This window comes from Haliotis cracherodii, unplaced genomic scaffold, assembly GCF_022045235.1.
Source record: "Haliotis cracherodii isolate W230 unplaced genomic scaffold, xgHalCrac1.p SCAF_6, whole genome shotgun sequence".
NCBI classification, from domain to species: domain Eukaryota; kingdom Metazoa; phylum Mollusca; class Gastropoda; order Lepetellida; family Haliotidae; genus Haliotis; species Haliotis cracherodii.
The window spans coordinates 46,647,749-46,667,772 of record NW_027266319.1 but is presented as its reverse complement, the minus strand read 5'-3'; the positions used below and the strand labels follow the sequence as shown (position 1 = coordinate 46,667,772).

The following is a 20,024-nucleotide window of genomic DNA, read 5'->3' as shown; positions in this document are numbered from 1 at the left end:
GCACTTGCCCGCCAGGCCATTTAGTGTTTGGTCAAAAAGTGTATGTCCGAAAAGGTGAGGCAACCTAGGTGGGGCTTTTTAGAGTTGTTTATTTTATTTTGAGAACCAATTTGGAATTTTGAAATATGCCATGCAAAAGGTGGAGGAGGGGGGGACTAAAAGGAGTTTGTGTGTTTTTATAGGTTTAGAATTTTAGGGTTTATTGGCAGCTTGTTTGTTGTACTTTTATTTTTATATGCGGCCAAGTAGACCTGTTTTAAATAGATATATGCCTAGTGCTCCAAAGGTTTGTAAGTCATTTAGGAGGTTTAGTACCATTGCTAGTGTCATTTGATTGTTGCAATTTAGTGTGGATTGGAGTGTTGTTCTGTGTTGCTGGTATTGTGCGCAGTATAGTATTACATGTTCAGGTGTTTCTTTTAAGTTGCAGTGGGGGCATTTATCGGTTTGGTGTTTTTTAATTTGGTGTAGGTGGGAGTTTAACTTGTGGCCTACTTGTGGTAGTTTAGTTATTACTCTGTCAATTTTTTTGGTTTTATGATGGATTTTTGTTTTTTTGAGTGGCTTTTGTGGCAGGTGTTTTAGTTTGCAGTCAGATTTCAGATAGTTATTTTGCCACTTTTGGAAGATTTTCTCCTTTGTGATCAGTGTTACCGCAGGCTTTTGAAACTGCCAGTCCTGGTGGACTGGCAACCCTGACATTTACCAGTCCCCCCTAATTTTTGTCAGTCCCGACTTTCAACAAGTAAAAAAACTAGAGGAAAATTACCTGGATTTAATTCTTTCAACATCAGGTTCATCTCTGAAGTAACTTAGTTAGATCTACACGTCATTCACACTAAGTTCAGTAACAACTTTCTTTTCTTTTTTCAATATTTCAAGTCTAAGTTGCTACTAATAGATATTTAACTACAAAGCAAAGCGAATGTTATTTCCTTGCACTAGAAATAGACAGGGGACACCCTGATGGACAGACAAGCTGACTTCGTTCGAAAAGTTCACTTATAATATATGAATGTACCACTGATGTTTTGTTCAACAACAAAGATTTATAAGGTTCTTTATTTGCCCGTCCACAGGGACTGGCAGTCACATGAATTACCGGTCCAAGCCTAATATTACCGGTAAAAAACTGGTAATTGACGGTAAACGGGAACACTGGTGATACTTTAAAATTCGTTTTTTGATATTGGTAGGTTGATGCTTACTTCTTGTAATTTTAGTGCTGATCTGGCTGCTTTGTCTGCGTGTTCATTGCCAAAAACTCCAACGTGGGCAGGGATCCAAACTATTTCTATGTCTTTACCTAGTTTACATACATTTTTGGCGCTTTTAATTATCTGTTGTATTAGTTTTGGGCGCTTTTTTGTGTTTTTGTTTTTTATGGCCTGGAGCCCACTTAATGAGTCTGAAAGGATTAGGTTTTTTGGTGTCTATTTATTTGATCGCTGTGCATGTCTGTTACTATCCCATTAATTCGGCTGTGAAAATTGATTGATTATTTGGGAGGCTATATGATTGTGTTTCTTTTGGGGGTTTGTTGATATGCAAGCCGAATCCTGTGCGTTTTGAGCCTGGGTCAAAGCCATTTTTCGTGAATGTATGTTAGTGTGATGGATTTAGCGGTATTTGAATCAGTTTCTTTATTAGACACTTCTTCCGGACCAATATTTATACTAACTTATATGTGGTACGTTGATATGTGCTTTTCATATTTGTTTGAAGGCTTGATATTCCAAAAATATAATGTGCATTTAGTTGAGTACAGTGATAAAGCTGTCAAAATGGATCCAATATTAAACAACCTACATTTTTAATATTTTAGCTTCATCTATTGGAATCTTGAATGGTTCACTTTATAACATAAACAGTAAAAGTAATTAGATCTACCCACAATATATAGATAATCAATTTCTGAAAGACAAAACGTTTTCAGTGTAAATGTGATTTCGTTTTGATGTTTTATATAGTTATATTTATGTCTTTTGTCACTTTGCATTATCTAAATTACAAAATACTTCGACCAGTGACATATAGTAGTAATTAGATTCTACTTTGTTTTGTATCCTAAGTATGAAATAGATTTTTTTTTAAATAAATATTTGTGTAAGAGCAAAATCAATGCATTCGTGTGGGTTTTTCTTCACCATTTTAATTTGTATATCTTCCCTCCAAGCTGTAGTTTAGCTAGGCCAAAATTAAGAAAAAATGGAAAGACATAATAAACCATTTTTATGAAAGATTTTGCTAGTTAAATTTTAGAAGTTCAATACCAAGAATATATTTTTCCTTTTATGACAAATAATTCCATTACTTTCATTGACCTATGATCATTATCTATTTCAAACTTTTACTTTAGTAGAATGGGATGGAATGGGAAACTCATGGAAATAAACTATCACGTATGTCCTTAAATGTACATGTACATACCTAGCTAGGTGTAAATACACTTCTAAAGTCGTATTTATAAATCAGATGTATAAATGAAATAAAAAGTGGTATTTCATGGACTGGCCATACAAGTATATTTTGAGCAAAGGTCTAAGTTAGGCAGCCAAGTGCGAAATACGAGCTGATACGAGGATGTATGTTTTCTGGTGGTCGTTGTGAAACAATGACATGGTGCCCGAGTTGCGAGTGATCGAAAATAGGTTTGTTGAATATATTTGCTGCCCATGAAAACGTTTCAACAATTTTGATTGAATCTACATGTACTTACTCTTGGGTGGTGTTACGTTAGTATAATCTTGTTAATTATTAAGAAATAATAATGATGCCCAATATTGAGCGATATCAATTTGAGTATTGTTAGGGCTGTTTAGCGATCTTTCACATTTTGTCCTTTGAAAATGTACGATGTCAATTACCCCGAAGTTGTTTTTATCACTAATAAAAGAGCACAGTCATTGAAACATACATGGACGTAACCGGGATTTCTTCAAAGTATACATTCCAAACTGTCATTCGTTTTGTGACATAATCTCTGAAACAGTCTGCGTATGAATTAATCACGACCACTTCCGTCAATTTTGTTTTGACGTCAGAAACACGCACAATTTCATCAGGATTTTTTATCGGTAAATATAACTCACTGAAAATTCTTAGTGAATGTGTACTTCAACATAAATGTCATATGTCCATCACTGTTAGGACATATACTTGCCAATGATATGAATTATTGGTCATTTAGATTTCAAACAAGGGCGCTTACTTGACTTTGCTTGCCATATTCGGGTGCGTCCATATTACGATTAATGTGGAAAAGTAGGAAACTTATAATCCCAGCACTTTTATCGATGGCTGGGCAGTGCATAGATCTTTTGGATTTGGTGACTTTAGATACTGTTGGAAAGACAACCAACTCGAGTTGCATGTTATACAATTTTGTTACACTGTGTGAAGAAATAAAGACGTCGAAACACTTTTGATACAATGCATACGTTTTTGTAACCGCGACGTCAGCACAGTGTGGCACTTAGCGGTTTGCAGGCTGACTGACGTCCAGGCACCATGAGGGTTAATGGAAGTTTGCACTTTGTCTTGATAACATTTTGCACATGTCACATATAGTTTTTACATCATTTGTCATTTACATGTCAATCACTGCTCCGTGCATCATTCAGCACTTTGACAGCAGTTCACCAGCTGTGATATCATTGTTCTTGTAGAGTTGCCACGCAACAAAGATTTTTCTTGTTTTGTGAGTGGCAGTCTTTCTCGCGTGGCCTGTCAACTTTCTTTCCTGCAGGATTGTTGCCTGGATAGGTAGCAGCTTTGCTTCGCAGTGAAGGGCAAAGATCAATCTGTACAGATTCAGCTCCTGTTTGTCACACTTGGAGTTAAGGCGTCTAAACCCGTCTATACTAAACCTATGAATAAAGAAAGTTATGGAATGAAAATGAATTCATAAAGCGAACCATTGATTTAAACATGATGATCAATATCGAAGTTGACTCACAACAATAATGATTAATTGAAATAAAATAAAATAAAACATGGTTGTTAGTAGTCACCGACTGGTAGAAGCAGGAGCTTGATCTGCCAGGATACTTGGTACTGTATATCCACTGCCTTCCAAGGTAGTCAGTCAGTTGGCCAACTCCACCTTGGTCTCTCACTTTTGTGGAGATCTCAGCAAAAACTGGTCTGATGTGCTGATTGGGTAGAAAGGGCAAGGCCATCAACTTGGTGACAAATTTATGTAATTGTCCATCTTTGTTACCAGTGTACGCAGTCTAAACAAAATATATATATAGGGGGCTGGTCATCAATCACTTTCTCATTGATACTGTCTTCAACAATAGTTGCAGCAGACCGGAACAGATTCCCACGCGCCAAGTCTTTGACCTGTTGTAAATAGTTATATAGTTAAAAACACAATCACTTAACTAACACATCTAGTTATTAACTTAACATCATTAACTTGCCTTAACATTATACAGTGTAGAGTTCATTTAAGTATACTTAATTAATGTAATAAACAATGAGTATCTTAATACCTGAGTTTTAACCTGAACATCAATCAACACGCCAGGGGTTGGGGAGTGATTGTTGCCATGTTTACCAGGTGTGAAGTTCTCATCTTGTTGTTTAATGGTAGCAGGACAGGTGCTATTCTTGTTTCTGATGCTGCACTGCCAATAAACTGAGGATTTCTTTGTTTCCTTTAATATAAGATTTAAAGTTAATTTAGGTCAAGCAATTATCAGAATAACGTTAAGATATGTCAATCTTTAATTTATTCAAACATCATTTATGCTTACACATTCACAATGGATCAATTCATTTACCTCAAATACATCTTCAAAGGGAACTGAGATATTTATGAGGGATATATCTGGCGCAGTTTCAGAGACCTCTACTGTTGTGCAATCTAAAGTCATATCAAATGTGATGGCTGCAGCAACTTGCGATGTTTCCATGATAGTGCTCTCGTGAATGGGTTGATCTCTACATTTAGAACAGACAAAGCCGTCTAGGTATGCCAGTACAATATCTGTGTGCCCATTCATCACAGACATCACAAGAGAATGATTCTATATGTTGTTGTTGCATTAAGTGTTTAAGAGGTCGCCCTCTGCCTAGGCAATTTCGGCTGACCAGACCCTCTTTGGGACTCCTGTGTGTGAGAAGGGTACACATATCTATTCTGAGTTCGGTGTTCACATAATTTCTGTTTTTGCATTGATATGATTTCTATTTTCTTATATTGATAAGATTTCACTTTTTATCCTTGGCTGCTCTGTTTATATACGTTCGAGCAGCTGTCCATCTCTCAGAAATAGAGTAAGTTTGCCCTTCGCTATTGCATCTCTTGGCTTTAGGAGATCTATGACAGATAGCGGATCTAACTGCAATTCTTGTTTTAACCTAGCCCGGGCTGGGGCATGGTCTTCATATTCTAGTAACACGTGGTCAATGGTTTCAGCCTGATTGCAAGATGAACAAACCTTGGCATAGTGCTTTTTGTGACCAAGTCTGAGGCATGAGATAGCAATTTCAATTTTCCTTTCATTTGAGTATGAGTTTGGCTTTTGTTGGACCATGGGTTGAATTTTGTATAGCCATCTGCCAATCTTACTTGTGTCCCATTTGGCTTGCCATCTTTCTGCTATGGAGGCTTTGATTTTGCTTTTTATCTCTAGTTTACTAAAGGGAATAGGCTGTATATCCGCTTTGTCTAGAGCTAGCTTCGCCAGTGAGTCTGCTTTTTCATTTCCATGAATATCTATGTGAGAGGGGATGCAACACAACTCCACCTGTTGCCCTTGGTCCGATAGTTTTGTATATTCGTATAGAATATTGTTGACTGTGTTTGGCCTGGAGTTTGAGTTTCTGCCACTGATGGCCTGAAGTGCACTTAGCGAGTCTGATAGGACGACTTCCTTTGCTTCCGGGAGTTCCGGTATGAGTTTGAGTACATGATGAATTGCCTCCAATTCGGCCGTTAATACTGACTGACCATCAGGCAAGCGAACTGAATGTGCTTGGGGTTTGGAGCTGTGGATATGGATCCCGTAACCAGCACTGTTGTTGATAGGATTCTTCGATCCATCAGTGTATATATGGGCCCAGCTGTCCCAGGTAGTTTGAATTTTAGTGATAGCTACTGATCGTAGTAGGGTTGGGTTTTCTCTTTTAGTGACTTCTGATGTTAAAGCAGTCTCAACTTTGGGAGTTTGTGAAGTCCAGGGAGGGTGTAACCCTTTGTAGTGACTTTCTGGAGGCTGAATGTCATCGCAATTGTGATTTCGAATGAGTTCACGTACTAATATCCCAGATGGCTTTAGTGAGGGATTTTTTCGAGCTAGGGCTTCATCTCGGGTGTTTTTGTCTTGCCATATCTTTTTAACCAAAGGGTTTGATGTTCGTCCCCAGAACGATAATATTGCCTGCTCTCTTCTTAGTTTCAATGGGAGTTCTCTCTACTGCTTGTAGTGCTTCTAGTGAGGTGCCTGTTGCTGCGCCTGTGGCCAGCATTAGGGCTTTGTATTGTATTCTGTCTAGGCGCCTCAAGACAGTATTTGATGCTGAATGAAAAGCCTCACAACCATAGTCAATTTTCGATCTGATAAGAGCTTTGTAGAGGTCCAGCTGAGTGTCCCTCGATGTGCCCAAAGATGTGCCTGAAATTGCCCGTAATACGTTCAGGTCTTTTTGACATCTGTTTTCCACATATTCTATATGCTTGCGCCAAGTGAGGTGTTGATCAAGGATCACCCCTAGAAATATTGCAGATTTTTCGAATTTGATAGGTTTGCCTTTTATGGAGACACGGGGTATCATAGCCTCTTTCCCCCGGCGTTTGAATAGAACTCCAACAGTTTTTTCACTTGAAAGGGTGAATCCCCATTTATTGCACCATTGATCTACTCCGTCCAGGGCTGACTGGAGTTTTTTTCTGATTTGTGAAATATCTCTGTGCTTTACCCATATTGCTCCATCATCAGCGAATTTAGAAGTTTGGGTAGGAGAGTTGACATGGTCAAAAAGATCATTGATCATGATATTAAACAGGGTTGGGCTTATAATGCTGCCTTGTGGCATGCCATTGTCCAGTGCCATAGGATCCGATCGATTGTTCCCTATTTTAACTGATAGCGACCTGTCTTGCAGGAAGCTGTCTATGAAGTTTGCCATGTTCCCTTCTACTCCATTTTGTGCTAGTTTTGAGAGGAGTCCGTCATGCCATACCATGTCGAAGGCTTTGCTGAAGTCCAGAAATACTGCGGACAGGTATTGTCTGTTTAATTGAGCTTTTTTTATTTCATTTTCCAGTCTTAGAATATGATCTAGACACGAGTGTCCCTTCCTGAAGCCACTTTGGTCAGGTTGTATGTGGTGGCCAGTTTCAAGGTGATGAATGAGCGTTTTTGTAACCATGGCTTCCATGGCTTTGCACATGTTTGAGGGGAGTGAGATCGGTCGATAAGAGTTTGGTAGTGTTTCGTTTTCCCCTTGCTTTAGCAGCGGGATAACTGCAGCATGTTTCCATGCTTTTGGGACTTCTCCTTTGGACCATATCGTGTTGTACAACTCAGTGAGTAAGCCTGGTTGATCAGGTAGGTTTTTCAATATCTTCTAGCTGGTTGTGTCAAGACCAGGTGCTGTGCCTTTTCTATGTTGTATCGCATCATCAAACTCACAGTAAATGGTATATTGTATACCAGATGCTTGCTTTGCGGCTGTTTGAGATCTTAGGCATAAGCATTTTTTCCTGTTTGAATTCTTCGCTGCAATTTGTGTTGCTGATGACAGATGAGAAGTGCTCAGCTAGAATGTTGGCCTTTTCATTGACTGTATGAGCGTTGGCTAACTTGGGAATTTTTGTGGGTTTACGCTTACCCCTGATTGCGTGTATTTTGCTCCATACTATTTTAGCATTTGTTTTCTCATTAAGGGATTTGCAGAAGGTCTGCCATGACTCTTTTTTAGAATCGTCTATGAGTTGTCTTACTTTCGTCCTGGCTGCTCGGACTTGGGCGAAGGCTGATTTATCCCTTTTTTACCTATTTAGGGCTCTCTTTCTCACTCTCCTAGCTTTTGCTATTTCCCTGTTTCACCATGGTACCGGCATTTTGCCAGTATTGTGGTCTTTTTTTTTTAATTGATTTTTCAGCTGGGCTGGTTCTCTTGAGAGTTGGGCGAACTCTCAACAATTGTAATTTCTGGATATAAGTCCGCCATCTCCATTTCCAAGTTCATATTTGTCAGTCCCAGGGACCTGGGTGATTGACAACCGTGCAGTTTAAGCTGGTGAGCGACCGAACTTGGTAGGCGCGGAGGGTTGTGTACAATAAGGGACCTGTGTCACAACTGATTGATTCTATATTGAATTTCTGAGTTTATATATACTGTAAAACGTGAAATTAATGCGTCCCAAAAAGAATGCGACCCCTGGCCCCTAGCCAAAAATGTGACTCATTATGAATGCGACACCCCCTCCTCTCAAGCATCAGTGGATTTGTATCTAAACAAAATGTCCTCTTGTCAGGTTTAAAGGAGCATCCTCACCTTAATCCAATCACACACCAAATAGCACCGCTTATTAGCGCTGAGTAAAGTACTTCAGCGTAAACAATACGTGCACGCTGGCTCATGTCGGCCTTTGACATGTGTCTGGACTTCCAGGTGTGATCAGTGATGACATGAGTGAGTAGAACGCTTGTCTTGACCCCAGCAGTGACAATTAACAGGATGTAATTTGTGTTTGAATGACATTGTTTATATACTTGTTACAAGTGCTGCTCAATAAACAGTGATCTGGAATAAATAGTTGTTCAGTGTATGTCTAAGTTGGTATTTCTGCTATCCAAAATGTCTTATTGTTGATATAAATGCGATGTTTAATAATGCGAGCCAAGACCACTTGCATTTTTCGCATTTAGTTCATGCTCGCTTTAATTTCAAGATTTACAGTACTTATTTTACCTATTTTACTTATTTTAAGCCTATATTAATTGCGATCTCATCTTGATTATCTCCTTTAAAACACAACAACATTAAAACAACATCAAAGCCCAGTATACAAATCATTAAGTGTCATATCCTTCTCTTAATGTTACTTTATCATATTCCATATACATGTACAAGAAATAAGCTAGCATGACCAGAGGATGTTTTCACTAAACATATCGGATGTTTTCTCTAAGTACAAAGGACGTTTTCTCGAACGCGGCGGCCGTTCTCTCTAATTGATCAGTGGCAATATTTGTGGGCGGACATTTTCTCCAGTTCCCTTTTGTGGGTGCTGTGCCCAAGAAAGAATAATCCTATTCTGACATTAAAACACTGAATTGCTAAATGCTGCTGCTTTCTTACTACTAACATCCTATATCTACATATGTTGTGTGGGTGGCTGGACCCAAAAATATCCCTCATCTGAATTCGAAGTCCTGGACAATACATTTAATTTTATCTATGTGTCTGGTGTAGCCTTGAGACATGTCAAACATTCCTTACAGCTAGGTTTGTCTAGGCACCAGCTGTATTTATGTGTCTGGGGTGGCCTGGAGACATGTCAAACATTCCCTACAGCTAGGTTTGTCTAGGCCCCAGCTGTATCTATGTGTCTGGCGTGGCCTGGAGACATGTCAAACATTCCCTACAACTAGGTTTGTCTAGGCCCCAGCTGTATCTATGTGTCTGGCGTGGCCTGGAGACATGTCAAACATTCCCTACAGCTAGGTTTGTCTAGGCCCTAGCTGTATCTATGTGTCTGGCTGGCCTGGAGACATGTCAAACATTCCCTACAGCTAAGTTTGTCTAGGCCCAAGCTGTATCTATGTGTCTGGCGTGGCCTGGAGACATGTCAAACATTCCCTACAGCTAGGTTTGTCTAGGCCCTAGGTGTATCTATGTGTCTGGCGTGGCCTGGAGACATGTCAAACATTCCCTACAGCTAGGTTTGTCTGGGCCCCAGCTGTATCTATGTGTCTGGCGTGGCCTTGAGACATGTCAGACATTCCCTACAACTAGGTTTGTCTGGGCCCAAGCTGTATCTATATGTCTGGTGTAGCCTTGAGACATGTCAAACATTCCCTACAACTAGGTTTGTCTAGGCCCTAGCTGTATCTATGTGTCTGGCGTGGCCTGGAGACATGTCAAACATTCCCTACAGCTAGGTTTGTCTAGGCCCCAGCTGTATCTATGTGTCTGGTGTAGCCTTGAGACATGTCAAACATTCCCTACAACTAGGTTTGTCTAGGCCCAAGCTGTATCTATGTGTCTGGTGTAGCCTTGAGACATGTCAAACATTCCCTACAGCTAGGTTTGTCTAGGCCCCAGCTGTATCTATGTGTCTGGCGTGGCCTGGAGACATGTCAAACATTCCCTACAGCTAGGTTTGTCTAGGCCCTAGCTGTATCTATGTGTCTGGCGTGGCCTGGAGACATGTCAAACATTCCCTACAGCCAAGTTTGTCTGGGCCCCAGCTGTATCTATGTGTCTGGGGTGGCCTGGAGACATGTCAAACATTCCCTACAGCTAAGTTTGTCTGGGCCCTAGCTGTATCTATGTGTCTGGGGTGGCCTGGAGACATGTCAAACATTCCCTAGAGCTAGGTTTGTCTAGGCCCTAGCCGTATCTATGTGTCTGGCGTGGCCTGGAGACATGTCAAACATTCCCTACAACTAGGTTTGTCTGGGCCTGAGCTGTTTCTATGTGTCTGGGGTGGCCTGGAGACATGTCAAACATTCCCTACAGCTAGGTTTGTCTGGGCCCCAGCTGTATCTTTGTGCCTGGCATGTCCTGGAGACATGTCAAACATTCCCTACAACTAGGTTTGTCTAGGCCCTAGCTGTATCTATGTGTCTGGGGTGCCCTGGAGACATGTCAGACATTCCCTACAACTAGGTTTGTCTAGGCCCCAGCTGTATCTATGTGTCTGGGGTGGCCTGGAGACATGTCAAACATTCCCTACAGCTAGGTTTGTCTAGGCCCTAGTGTATCTATGTGTCTGGCTGGCCTGGAGACATGTCAAACATTCCCTACAGCTAAGTTTGTCTAGGCCCTAGCTGTATCTATGTGTCTGGCGTGGCCTGGAGACATGTCAGACATTCCCTACAACTAGGTTTGTCTAGGCCCAAGCTGTATCTATGTGTCTGGGGTGGCCTGGAGACATGTCAAACATTCCCTACAGCTAGGTTTGTCTAGGCCCTAGCTGTATCTATGTGTCTGGCGTGGCCTGGAGACATGTCAGACATTCCCTACAACTAGGTTTGTCTAGGCCCAAGCTGTATCTATGTGTCTGGGGTGGCCTGGAGACATGTCAGACATTCCCTACAACTAGGTTTGTCTAGGCCCTAGCTGTATCTATGTGTCTGGGGTGGCCTGGAGACATGTCAGACATTCCCTACAACTAGGTTTTTCTGGGCCCCAGGTGTATCTATGTGATAATTTTTATAAGATTCCCTTCACAAATAACTTCAAAGATCTAGCATGACTAAAGATGTAATTTTGAGTACTAAGTATACTTTGCACATACAAAAAACAACAAGGCAATTTATTATATACTGGCAATTATCAACAATTACACAATATATATCATGAATTGAGTCCATTTAAATACATACAAATTAGTAAGTCCCGATGTGTCTTGAACACAGTGTCGGCTTGGTGGTGTAAGCCTAGTGGTTAACATGGTTAAAGCGTACGCTCATCACGCCAAAGACCCAGGTTCGATGCCCCACATTGGTACGATCCGTGAAAAGCGGCATAAAACCATACTCACTCACTCGCTGAAAGTGTCCATTTTGTAGGTGCCTGTGAGGGGGTTTCTGTATGGATGCAGGGTCTGCATGATGATGGCTGTGGTCATATCTCTGGGGGATAGACGGGTGTACTTGCTTGGTCCTGTAAAGGAGCAAAATCTTGAAAGGGTTTGTCAGAGCAATGTTACTAAGATATTTGATAAGGGAAAGCTTGGCATTGGAGGACTCTTGATCTAGTTCAGAGAGGTTCTTGTTGTTTCTCAGATCTTGTTACATTATGTTTCTTAATTCTTCATGACTTCAGTTGATGACTGGCCTTGAGGATGGTAGCTTTTGATGAGAGACTGACACTTCCTACCTTATTGTGAACCATACACATTGCTGCAATGAGATGTAGGGAAGGACAGACAAAGTAGCTTGTCATACCCAATGGCTACACCAACTGCGTGAGACACAGCTGACGTGATAATGATGCAAGGGGCAGGTGTACGGTTCTAGGTAGAAAGTGATACCATATTTTCTTGAGTATAGTGCACACTTTTTAAAAAAACGCAGCTGTGTAGAAGGGGGTGCGCATTATACATGAATTAATGAGTTTTGATATTTTTTCCCCATGGTAAGACATTACCGTGAGCACCTAACACCGGAAATACCATGTCAACAAATCCATACTGAAGTATGCAAATTAGTCATGTACACTGTCTGGCTATAAAAAGTGTTCTTTGTATATCTGGACTTATGTTTGTAACTTATTTTATTAATTTGATTCAAAATTCCTTTTAATATTGTTTTAATTAATTTCGGTGAAATCGTGTGTGAAGTGATCGGAAGATCACACAACTCACCGTTATAAACAGCAACCACGGTCAGACTACCACTATTGACGCCTTGAAACGAACTTTAGTTGACAGAGAATGGATACATACATCATAAATGCCATACTGTGACTCGTCAAAAGTCATTTGTTTTTCTTGGATGATTCTATGTCAACACTCGCGATCACGCGATCACGTGCACGGGAGCCTTGACGTGGACTGGTCAGACTGGTTCCATGTAAAAAATAATACCTGGCAATAGCGATCAGCTGCTTCGTTTAGGGTTGTTATTATTTTAAATATATTTAGTAAAAGCTGCATCTAAATTAACAAGACATTGGAATATATTATTCCTGATAAAAAAATAGTTTCAGATACAATTTTTGCCGATCCTTGCATTAAAATCCTGTAAAGTTATATCATTGGGTGTGTCTTGACCGAATCACCGGTAGATTCGAAGAAAACGTGTGTACAGCTGATTGCTGTGTCTGGCTTAGTTTACGAGAAAATACACAAGGTAATCTTAATCCCTGGATATAAAACAATGCCTAGCAGAACAAAAAATACAATTTAAACGGTAAATCAACATGTCTCACTCTGGTGATTTTTTTATCTCAAATTTCGAATTTGTACTGACCAAGTTTCTCATCACCAGTTCGTTTGCCGGACTTCGCTAAAGGGGTACGGTGTAATTTTTTTTCTGCACTTGGTATTCGAAAAATATTGAATCCGCTAGAGCGGGGTACGCATTATACATGGCTGCGCACTATACTCAAGAAAATACGGTAACATAACGTCATTGGCTTGGGTTGTGTACAATTTTACTTCATAGTTAATTAAACAGGTGGATATACAAGAAACGCTAAGTTCCAGGTCAGCACGTTGTGGTAGTGGTGGAGGTGTAGGTGCCCTGGAGCACCTAGCCTAATACCTGAAGCATAATTAGTTTGCTTTAGATTAGCTTTCGCTTGTAAATTAGAATTAAACATTACAAGTAAATAACTCATCATGAGAATACTAGGTTCTTTTTTCTAATTATCATTTAATATACTCAACAACAAAAGTTCCTGTGACACCAATATTTTAGTGTATTTTCTCAAACAATGTTTGGTTTTCAATATTGTAGTACATGTATGGAATCAAGTCACAAAAATGCAACTGCTACAGAAAAGCATGCATTCCATGCAAAAGCTGACTTTTATCAAGTCTTCGCTGGACGGCCATGACGGGACAAGTTCTATTCACTGACGAGTCTCGTTTTCACCTCAGCCACAGCGATGGACGGATTCGAGTGTACCGACGTCGAGGTGAACATTACGTCAATCATTGTGTCATGGAAGAAGATCGGTTCGGGGGTGGTAGCATTATGGTATGGGGTGGCATTACAGCAAGACAGAGGACCCGTTTGATTTTGGAAATCTCAATGGACAGCGCTACCGCGACAAGATCATCAGCCCTGTTGTTCTACCGTTTTTGCGTCATCATGGCCCATGCATTACCTTTCAACATGACAACGCCCGGCCTCATATTTCTCGACTTGTTCAGGATTCTCTGCAACAAAACAACGTGAATGTCATCCCCTGGCTGGCTCGCTCCCCTGATCTCTCACCAATTGAGCACATGTGGGATGAGATGGATCGGCGCCTTCGACGTCAACCACGTGTTCCACAGACACTCCAGGAGCTTCAAAACATGCTCCAGCAGATATGGACAGATATCCCACAGGACTTTGTGCGACACCTGGTCCATTCCATGAGACAAAGATGTGTTGCTTGCATCTCAACCAGAGGTGGACACACACACTATTGATTTGTAAATTGACATTTTGGCATGTTCATGTTTTTTATGAAATCACACATTTTCTGAAGTCAGTATGGCAAATTAAACCATTTGAACACTTACAGGAGTCTTTTATCTGCCGCAAACTGAAATTATTTCAGATTTGATAAAAAAACATAACTTTGCATTAAATCTTATTCAATGTCACAGGAACTTTTGTTGTTCAGTATAGTTGCCAAGAAACTTTGAAGATGTATTGATGGGAAAGTGAAGTATTGGATAAACAAATCTTTATCAAGCACATAAATACAAAAATACAAATGATAAATTGGACTAAGTCTTGCCTGGACTTATAAATATTTTATTAAACACTCTAGGTCAATCTTTTGTCGAAATTTAACACGTCAACATAAGACTCAGCATATTTACAACATGTAAAATGTAGGCTATTGAATTTTGGCAACAATATTGCTATCACACAAATTTAAATATTGTCTTATTTTGGCATTTTTGTTGGCATATTTGCTGTCCACTGGCATTGATAGTTGAAAGGTCATCAGTAGAAATCTCAGATCAAATTTCCAAGGCCCATGAATATATCAATTGTTTATAACGTTCTTTTGCTTATTGACAGGTCTCAATGTTGTCCACAGGTCCTGTGATGATTCCTGATTACATATGGGTACAGTGTCGGACACTGCATGGCATGCAATCGGAGAATCTTTACTGTTATTACAAGATGCCATTTGGATTATCTTGTTTTTCAGGAAATATACCAAGTCCTCGGCTGATATACCCAGTGTTGCATCATGTTGATCAACCCCTTTATATGGAACATTACTTGAAATACATTCTTGTTTGACCATACTAAACCTTAAGACTTTGGAAAAGTTTTATTGAGTGGGTCTTTCTTATCATGTAAACAGCATGATGTGTACATGGTTATACTAACTATATACAATATAATCAAGTGATAAAAGACTCAGATATCCGTATAAAAGTTTCCATTTTAACATATCACTACAGTGTGGAAACAGCCATTTGCTGGCTCTACAGTAGACAAACAAGTTACATAATACCAGAAAGTCACCACTGTTACTGCCTCTTTGGTATTGATGTAACTAATGACTGTCACTTTATTGAATAACTACAATTGAACAAGGATCTTTTTAGACTGCACCCTTGTACCATATGCACAATGAAATTTTAAATGGCACAGTCAAAATACTGTCACAGGCTGTTATGGCTACATTAATCCCATATGGTGAAATATAATCAAACACCTGTGCCCTCATAAGAAATATTGTTGCATCAACTTGATGCTTGTGTATGTACTACAGAAGGATCACCAAGAGTGATGCACCGTAGCTCATGTGAACTAGTTGTATTTATATCCTGTGCTGTAGTGCATGCAGTTTATGATTTATTATTACAGAAAACATACATTGACAACACAATCTTCATTGCTAAACATCCATATGAATTTTCTGCATCTGGGTGGATGCAGGATTTCACATCTGTTAAATCACTGTACTTTACATGCCATCTTATTATTGTGTGTGTGTTTCAGCTGGCGATTGGCTACAGGGGCCTCATGTGTATGCCCTGTATGATAGCTACAGCATGACCACACATCAGATCGAGGTCCTCTTTGTAGCAGGCTTTGGCTCCAGCATGATCATCGGCACAGTAGTCGGCTCCTTTGCTGACAAATTGTAAGTAGTGATATATCCTCACGAAGGCCATGCATTGTATTTACATATCCTCAGGAAGCCATGCATTGTATTTACATATCCTCAGGAAGGCCATGCATTGTATTTACATATCCTCAAGAAGGCCATGCATTGTATTTACATATCCTCACGAAGGCCATGCATTGTATTTACATATCTTCACGAAGGCCATGCATAGTTTTTACATATCCTCACGAAGGCCATGCATTGTATTTACATATCCTCATGAAGGCCATGCTATATATTGACAGATCCTCACAAGAGCCATGCATATCATTGTCTAGTGGCATATCCTCACTGGGGCCAGGCAGTGTAGTGTTATATCTTCACTGGGGCCACATACTGTAGTGACCTATAATCACTAGGTTCACATCATGTTGTGATCTATTATCACAAAATTAAAGTATAGTGACCTAAACTCACTAGGGCCACACAGTGTAGTGACCTATACCCACTAGGGCCACACTGCGTAGTGACCTATACTCACTGGGGTCACAAGGTGTAGTGTCCTAAAATCACTAGGGCCACACAGCGTAGTGACCTATACCCACTGGGGACACAAGGTGTAGTGACCTAAACTCACTAGGGCCACACTGCGTAGTGACCTATACTCACTGGGGTCACAAGGTGTAGTGACCTAAAATCACTAGGGCCACACAGCGCTGTGACCTAAACTCACTGGAGCCACAGTATCAATGCAACTGTGAACATTTATATGTTATGTTCCTGGAATAACTGGACAGGGGTAACACGTTTCACAGGATATTTGCGTGGCTGTGACATTTATTTTGTTTAAGTATGTTTTAGACTTTGTATGGCCAAGATCAATTGCAAGCTAATGTAAGGCTCAGTGATTTTGTTGTATATGACAGTCAATTTCATAGAAAAGTAATGGCTAAACACTGAAGGATGGCCTTATCAAATCATTTTATTTGCCTGGTTGTCGAAGATACCTTCTATACTCATCTTTGTGCCATGTTAAAGATCATAGTGCCTTCATCAATCTGTTAGTGTCCAGTTTGTTGTACAGAGAAACAACAGCCTGTCAGTTATGCAAACATTGATTGCAGAGTAGTAGTATAACCAAAATTACATTTGTGCAAAAAATATGAAAACAAGTGGAATAATGAACAATGATAATGTTGATAAACTTGTTAATACTAGCACCAACTTTCTGTTTAAGAGCTGTTTTACAGGTTCACTTTATTATAAAAGAGGATTCCTTTTTGACCATGTTTAATTTGTTTAATCTTTTATCGTGTTCATAAGGTTCATTCAATATTGTGTGTACAAGAACAATACCTGTCACATGTTTGTGATTTGCACAATGTTTTTTTCAGTGGGAGACGGGCTAACTGTATTCTTTATGGAGTGTTGTACGGACTTGCATGTGTCACTAAGGTAAGACTGCAAGGGACGACCTTATCTAGTCTGAACTCAATACCATGCCATGCACTTTACGATTGCATTGGGATCAAGACAAGCTTAAACTCTTAAAAATTGGCAAAGACAGACATTAACACAAAATTCTGCTAATTGTTCTCTTTGTAGGACTCCTGCATTCAATCACAGGAGCAGCACAATGAGACTGAATGTAGGGCACAGAGTTCCAAGAAGGATAGCTGATTGCTTTATGAGCCTGTCATGTGTGTATCATGGCTAACACAAGGGGTCATATATCACCTCTGACAAACCTGTTTGAATGCTTTCAACACTTCATAACTTTACCATGATTACAGACATGCTTTGATATGAACATAGATGTGAAAACAATTAAGGTGTGTCAAGTTACAAACATATATTTACTGCTACATGTACAGGGCGTGATTGATATGTTCTGAACCACACATAGAACCATTTGACCTACAGACATTAAAAAAATGGTTTACTTTTCAAAGTAAAATTTCCTTCCACATTGATACAATTTTGCAAATTAATATGGATTTTATCCCTGTTTTGAAAAAGTCCTCTTGGTTGTCAGAAAAGTCCCACACCATTGCAATGACGTCATTGATTGAGTCGAAATGGCTTCTGGCCAGAGCTTTTTTCATGTTTGGGAAAAGATGAAAGTCTGACAGAGCCATACAGGAGATCAGGATGGGTGCTAAAGCAGTTGAAAGGCACACTCATGGATGTAGCCATGGCAGTGACTGATTTGTGCACTGGCGCATTGTCCTTTTCTCAGCTTCCGAATTTCTTGGACTTTTTTTCATCCCATCAATGATTCAGAAGTGCAGCATGATATGCTCCATCCTGTTGTCTGGCCTTTGAAAATATAGTCCACCAAGATGTCACACTTGGCATCCCACAACAGGGAGGCCTTATCCTGTCCAACTGATGGAGGTGGTGGTCATGGTGGTGGTGGTGATGTCAAATGCTTCCACTGTTTGATTGTTCATTGGACCCAACCTGGAAGTGGTGAACTCAGATTTCATCCAGGTTTAGTCACAAATCGTTGCAAGAACAGAGCTAGATAATCTTGAGACATGTTGTGCCAGTGCTATTTGTAAGAAGCTTTGGAATCCCAAAAGCAGATACTTTCTTCATTGCCAAAGTTTCTGTGATAATGAAATGTACTCTCTCCTGAGGTGTGTTCAGGAGGGCCGGTGATCATGTGAGCGTACAGCGAGGAAATTCAATTCTGGGCAAAGGCAAACGTTTGTACAATGTGCAACACAATCATGGATTACTAGGCTAACTACCTCCGGGGCTTGTCGACAAGTAAACACATACAATCGTGCAGTCAGTCGTGTTCAACAGTGCATGCACTCGTAATATCGCAATCGCCTATCCTGAACACACCTCCGGTAAATGTCCACTGAACCAGTCATTCGCCAGTCGGCCATCACCAAATCGTGGATTCCCTTTATTCATCTGCAAATGCCAAACTAGTCGGAATATCAACCAATTCGTATTTGCGATTGTTGTAGACAGATATTGCCAACAGTATTGGTGAAACAAATTATCCTGCTCGACAGGCAGATAGATATAAGGCGGCGTTCACATACTTTGATCCCTGACATGCATCTGTACGTGTACTGTTCCAAGTGGACACAACTGTTTACTAATTTGCAGCAGACACTGGACATAATGCTGAGGGACCTATTAAATCTCCTTCCAGCTCCACCAGGGGATTGATTTTAATAATTCTTGGCTATCCTACTATTATGTAAGAAAGTATATAAGTGTTGTATGGACACAATGGAATGTTTTCTACTGTTTACCAATTTGATTAAAGTATTGCAAATTCAGAAATACATTGTTTTCTTTCATAGATTGTTTTTATCATTATCCAACCTGTTACCGGGTATTCCACAAAACACTGTTGGAGTAGTGCACTTTACTGGGCGCACTTTTTCAGATCCAATTAGCACTGTGGGGGCTCGAACGCGCATCGCGTTGGCTTGGCTAATTAATGCGTTAATTAGACATAATAAGCATGCGTAATTCAGAAAAAACATGAATTGTGCATGCGTGTGACGTCACTGTTCGCTCTCCCATTAATCTTTTCTTGAAACCACACCCGCCATTGTTTATGTCAACATGACCAACCAATCGGATTAACTGGATTAACGCTTGAAAAGGTAAGAAATTATAGCTAACCCTTGTCCAAAGCAAGCTAACCCTAAGGACCGAAAAGGGGCGTTGGATCGTAGAGACGTGTAAGTTTCTCTAAGACCGAAAAGGGGTGTTTGATCGTAAAGACCGAAAAGGGGTGATGGATTGTAAAGACGTGTAAGTTTCCCTAAGACCGAAAAGGGGTGTTGGATCGTAAAGACGTGTAAGTTTCCCTAAAATCGAAAACGGGTGTTGGATCGTGAAGCGAGAGTCACTGCCAAGCGTGAGGCACGGTAACGGTACAGCGAAACAGCGGTAGCACTATAGCGAGGTAATTGACTGGATGGTAGAGCTCGGGCTGCGCCCGGTAAACTGCATTGTTGCCAAAACTTTAGAAGTAATTCTTCAAATGCTAATAAAACAAATCC

The 20,024-nt window shown here is 40.2% G+C and overlaps 1 protein-coding gene across 4 annotated transcripts in view; it reads left to right on the top strand.

Annotated features, from left to right (window-relative positions):
• LOC139445055 (molybdate-anion transporter-like) overlaps positions 1 to 20,024 on the top strand; it is a 79,098-nt gene that overhangs the window by 4,583 nt on the left and 54,491 nt on the right. For all 4 annotated transcript variants that reach the window (XM_071226124.1, XM_071226125.1, XM_071226127.1 and 1 more), the window contains exons 2-3: positions 15,876 to 16,020; positions 17,379 to 17,439. In XM_071226124.1, coding sequence (XP_071082225.1) covers positions 15,876 to 16,020; positions 17,379 to 17,439 — 206 coding nt within the window. The remainder of the gene's footprint in view (positions 1 to 15,875; positions 16,021 to 17,378; positions 17,440 to 20,024) is intronic.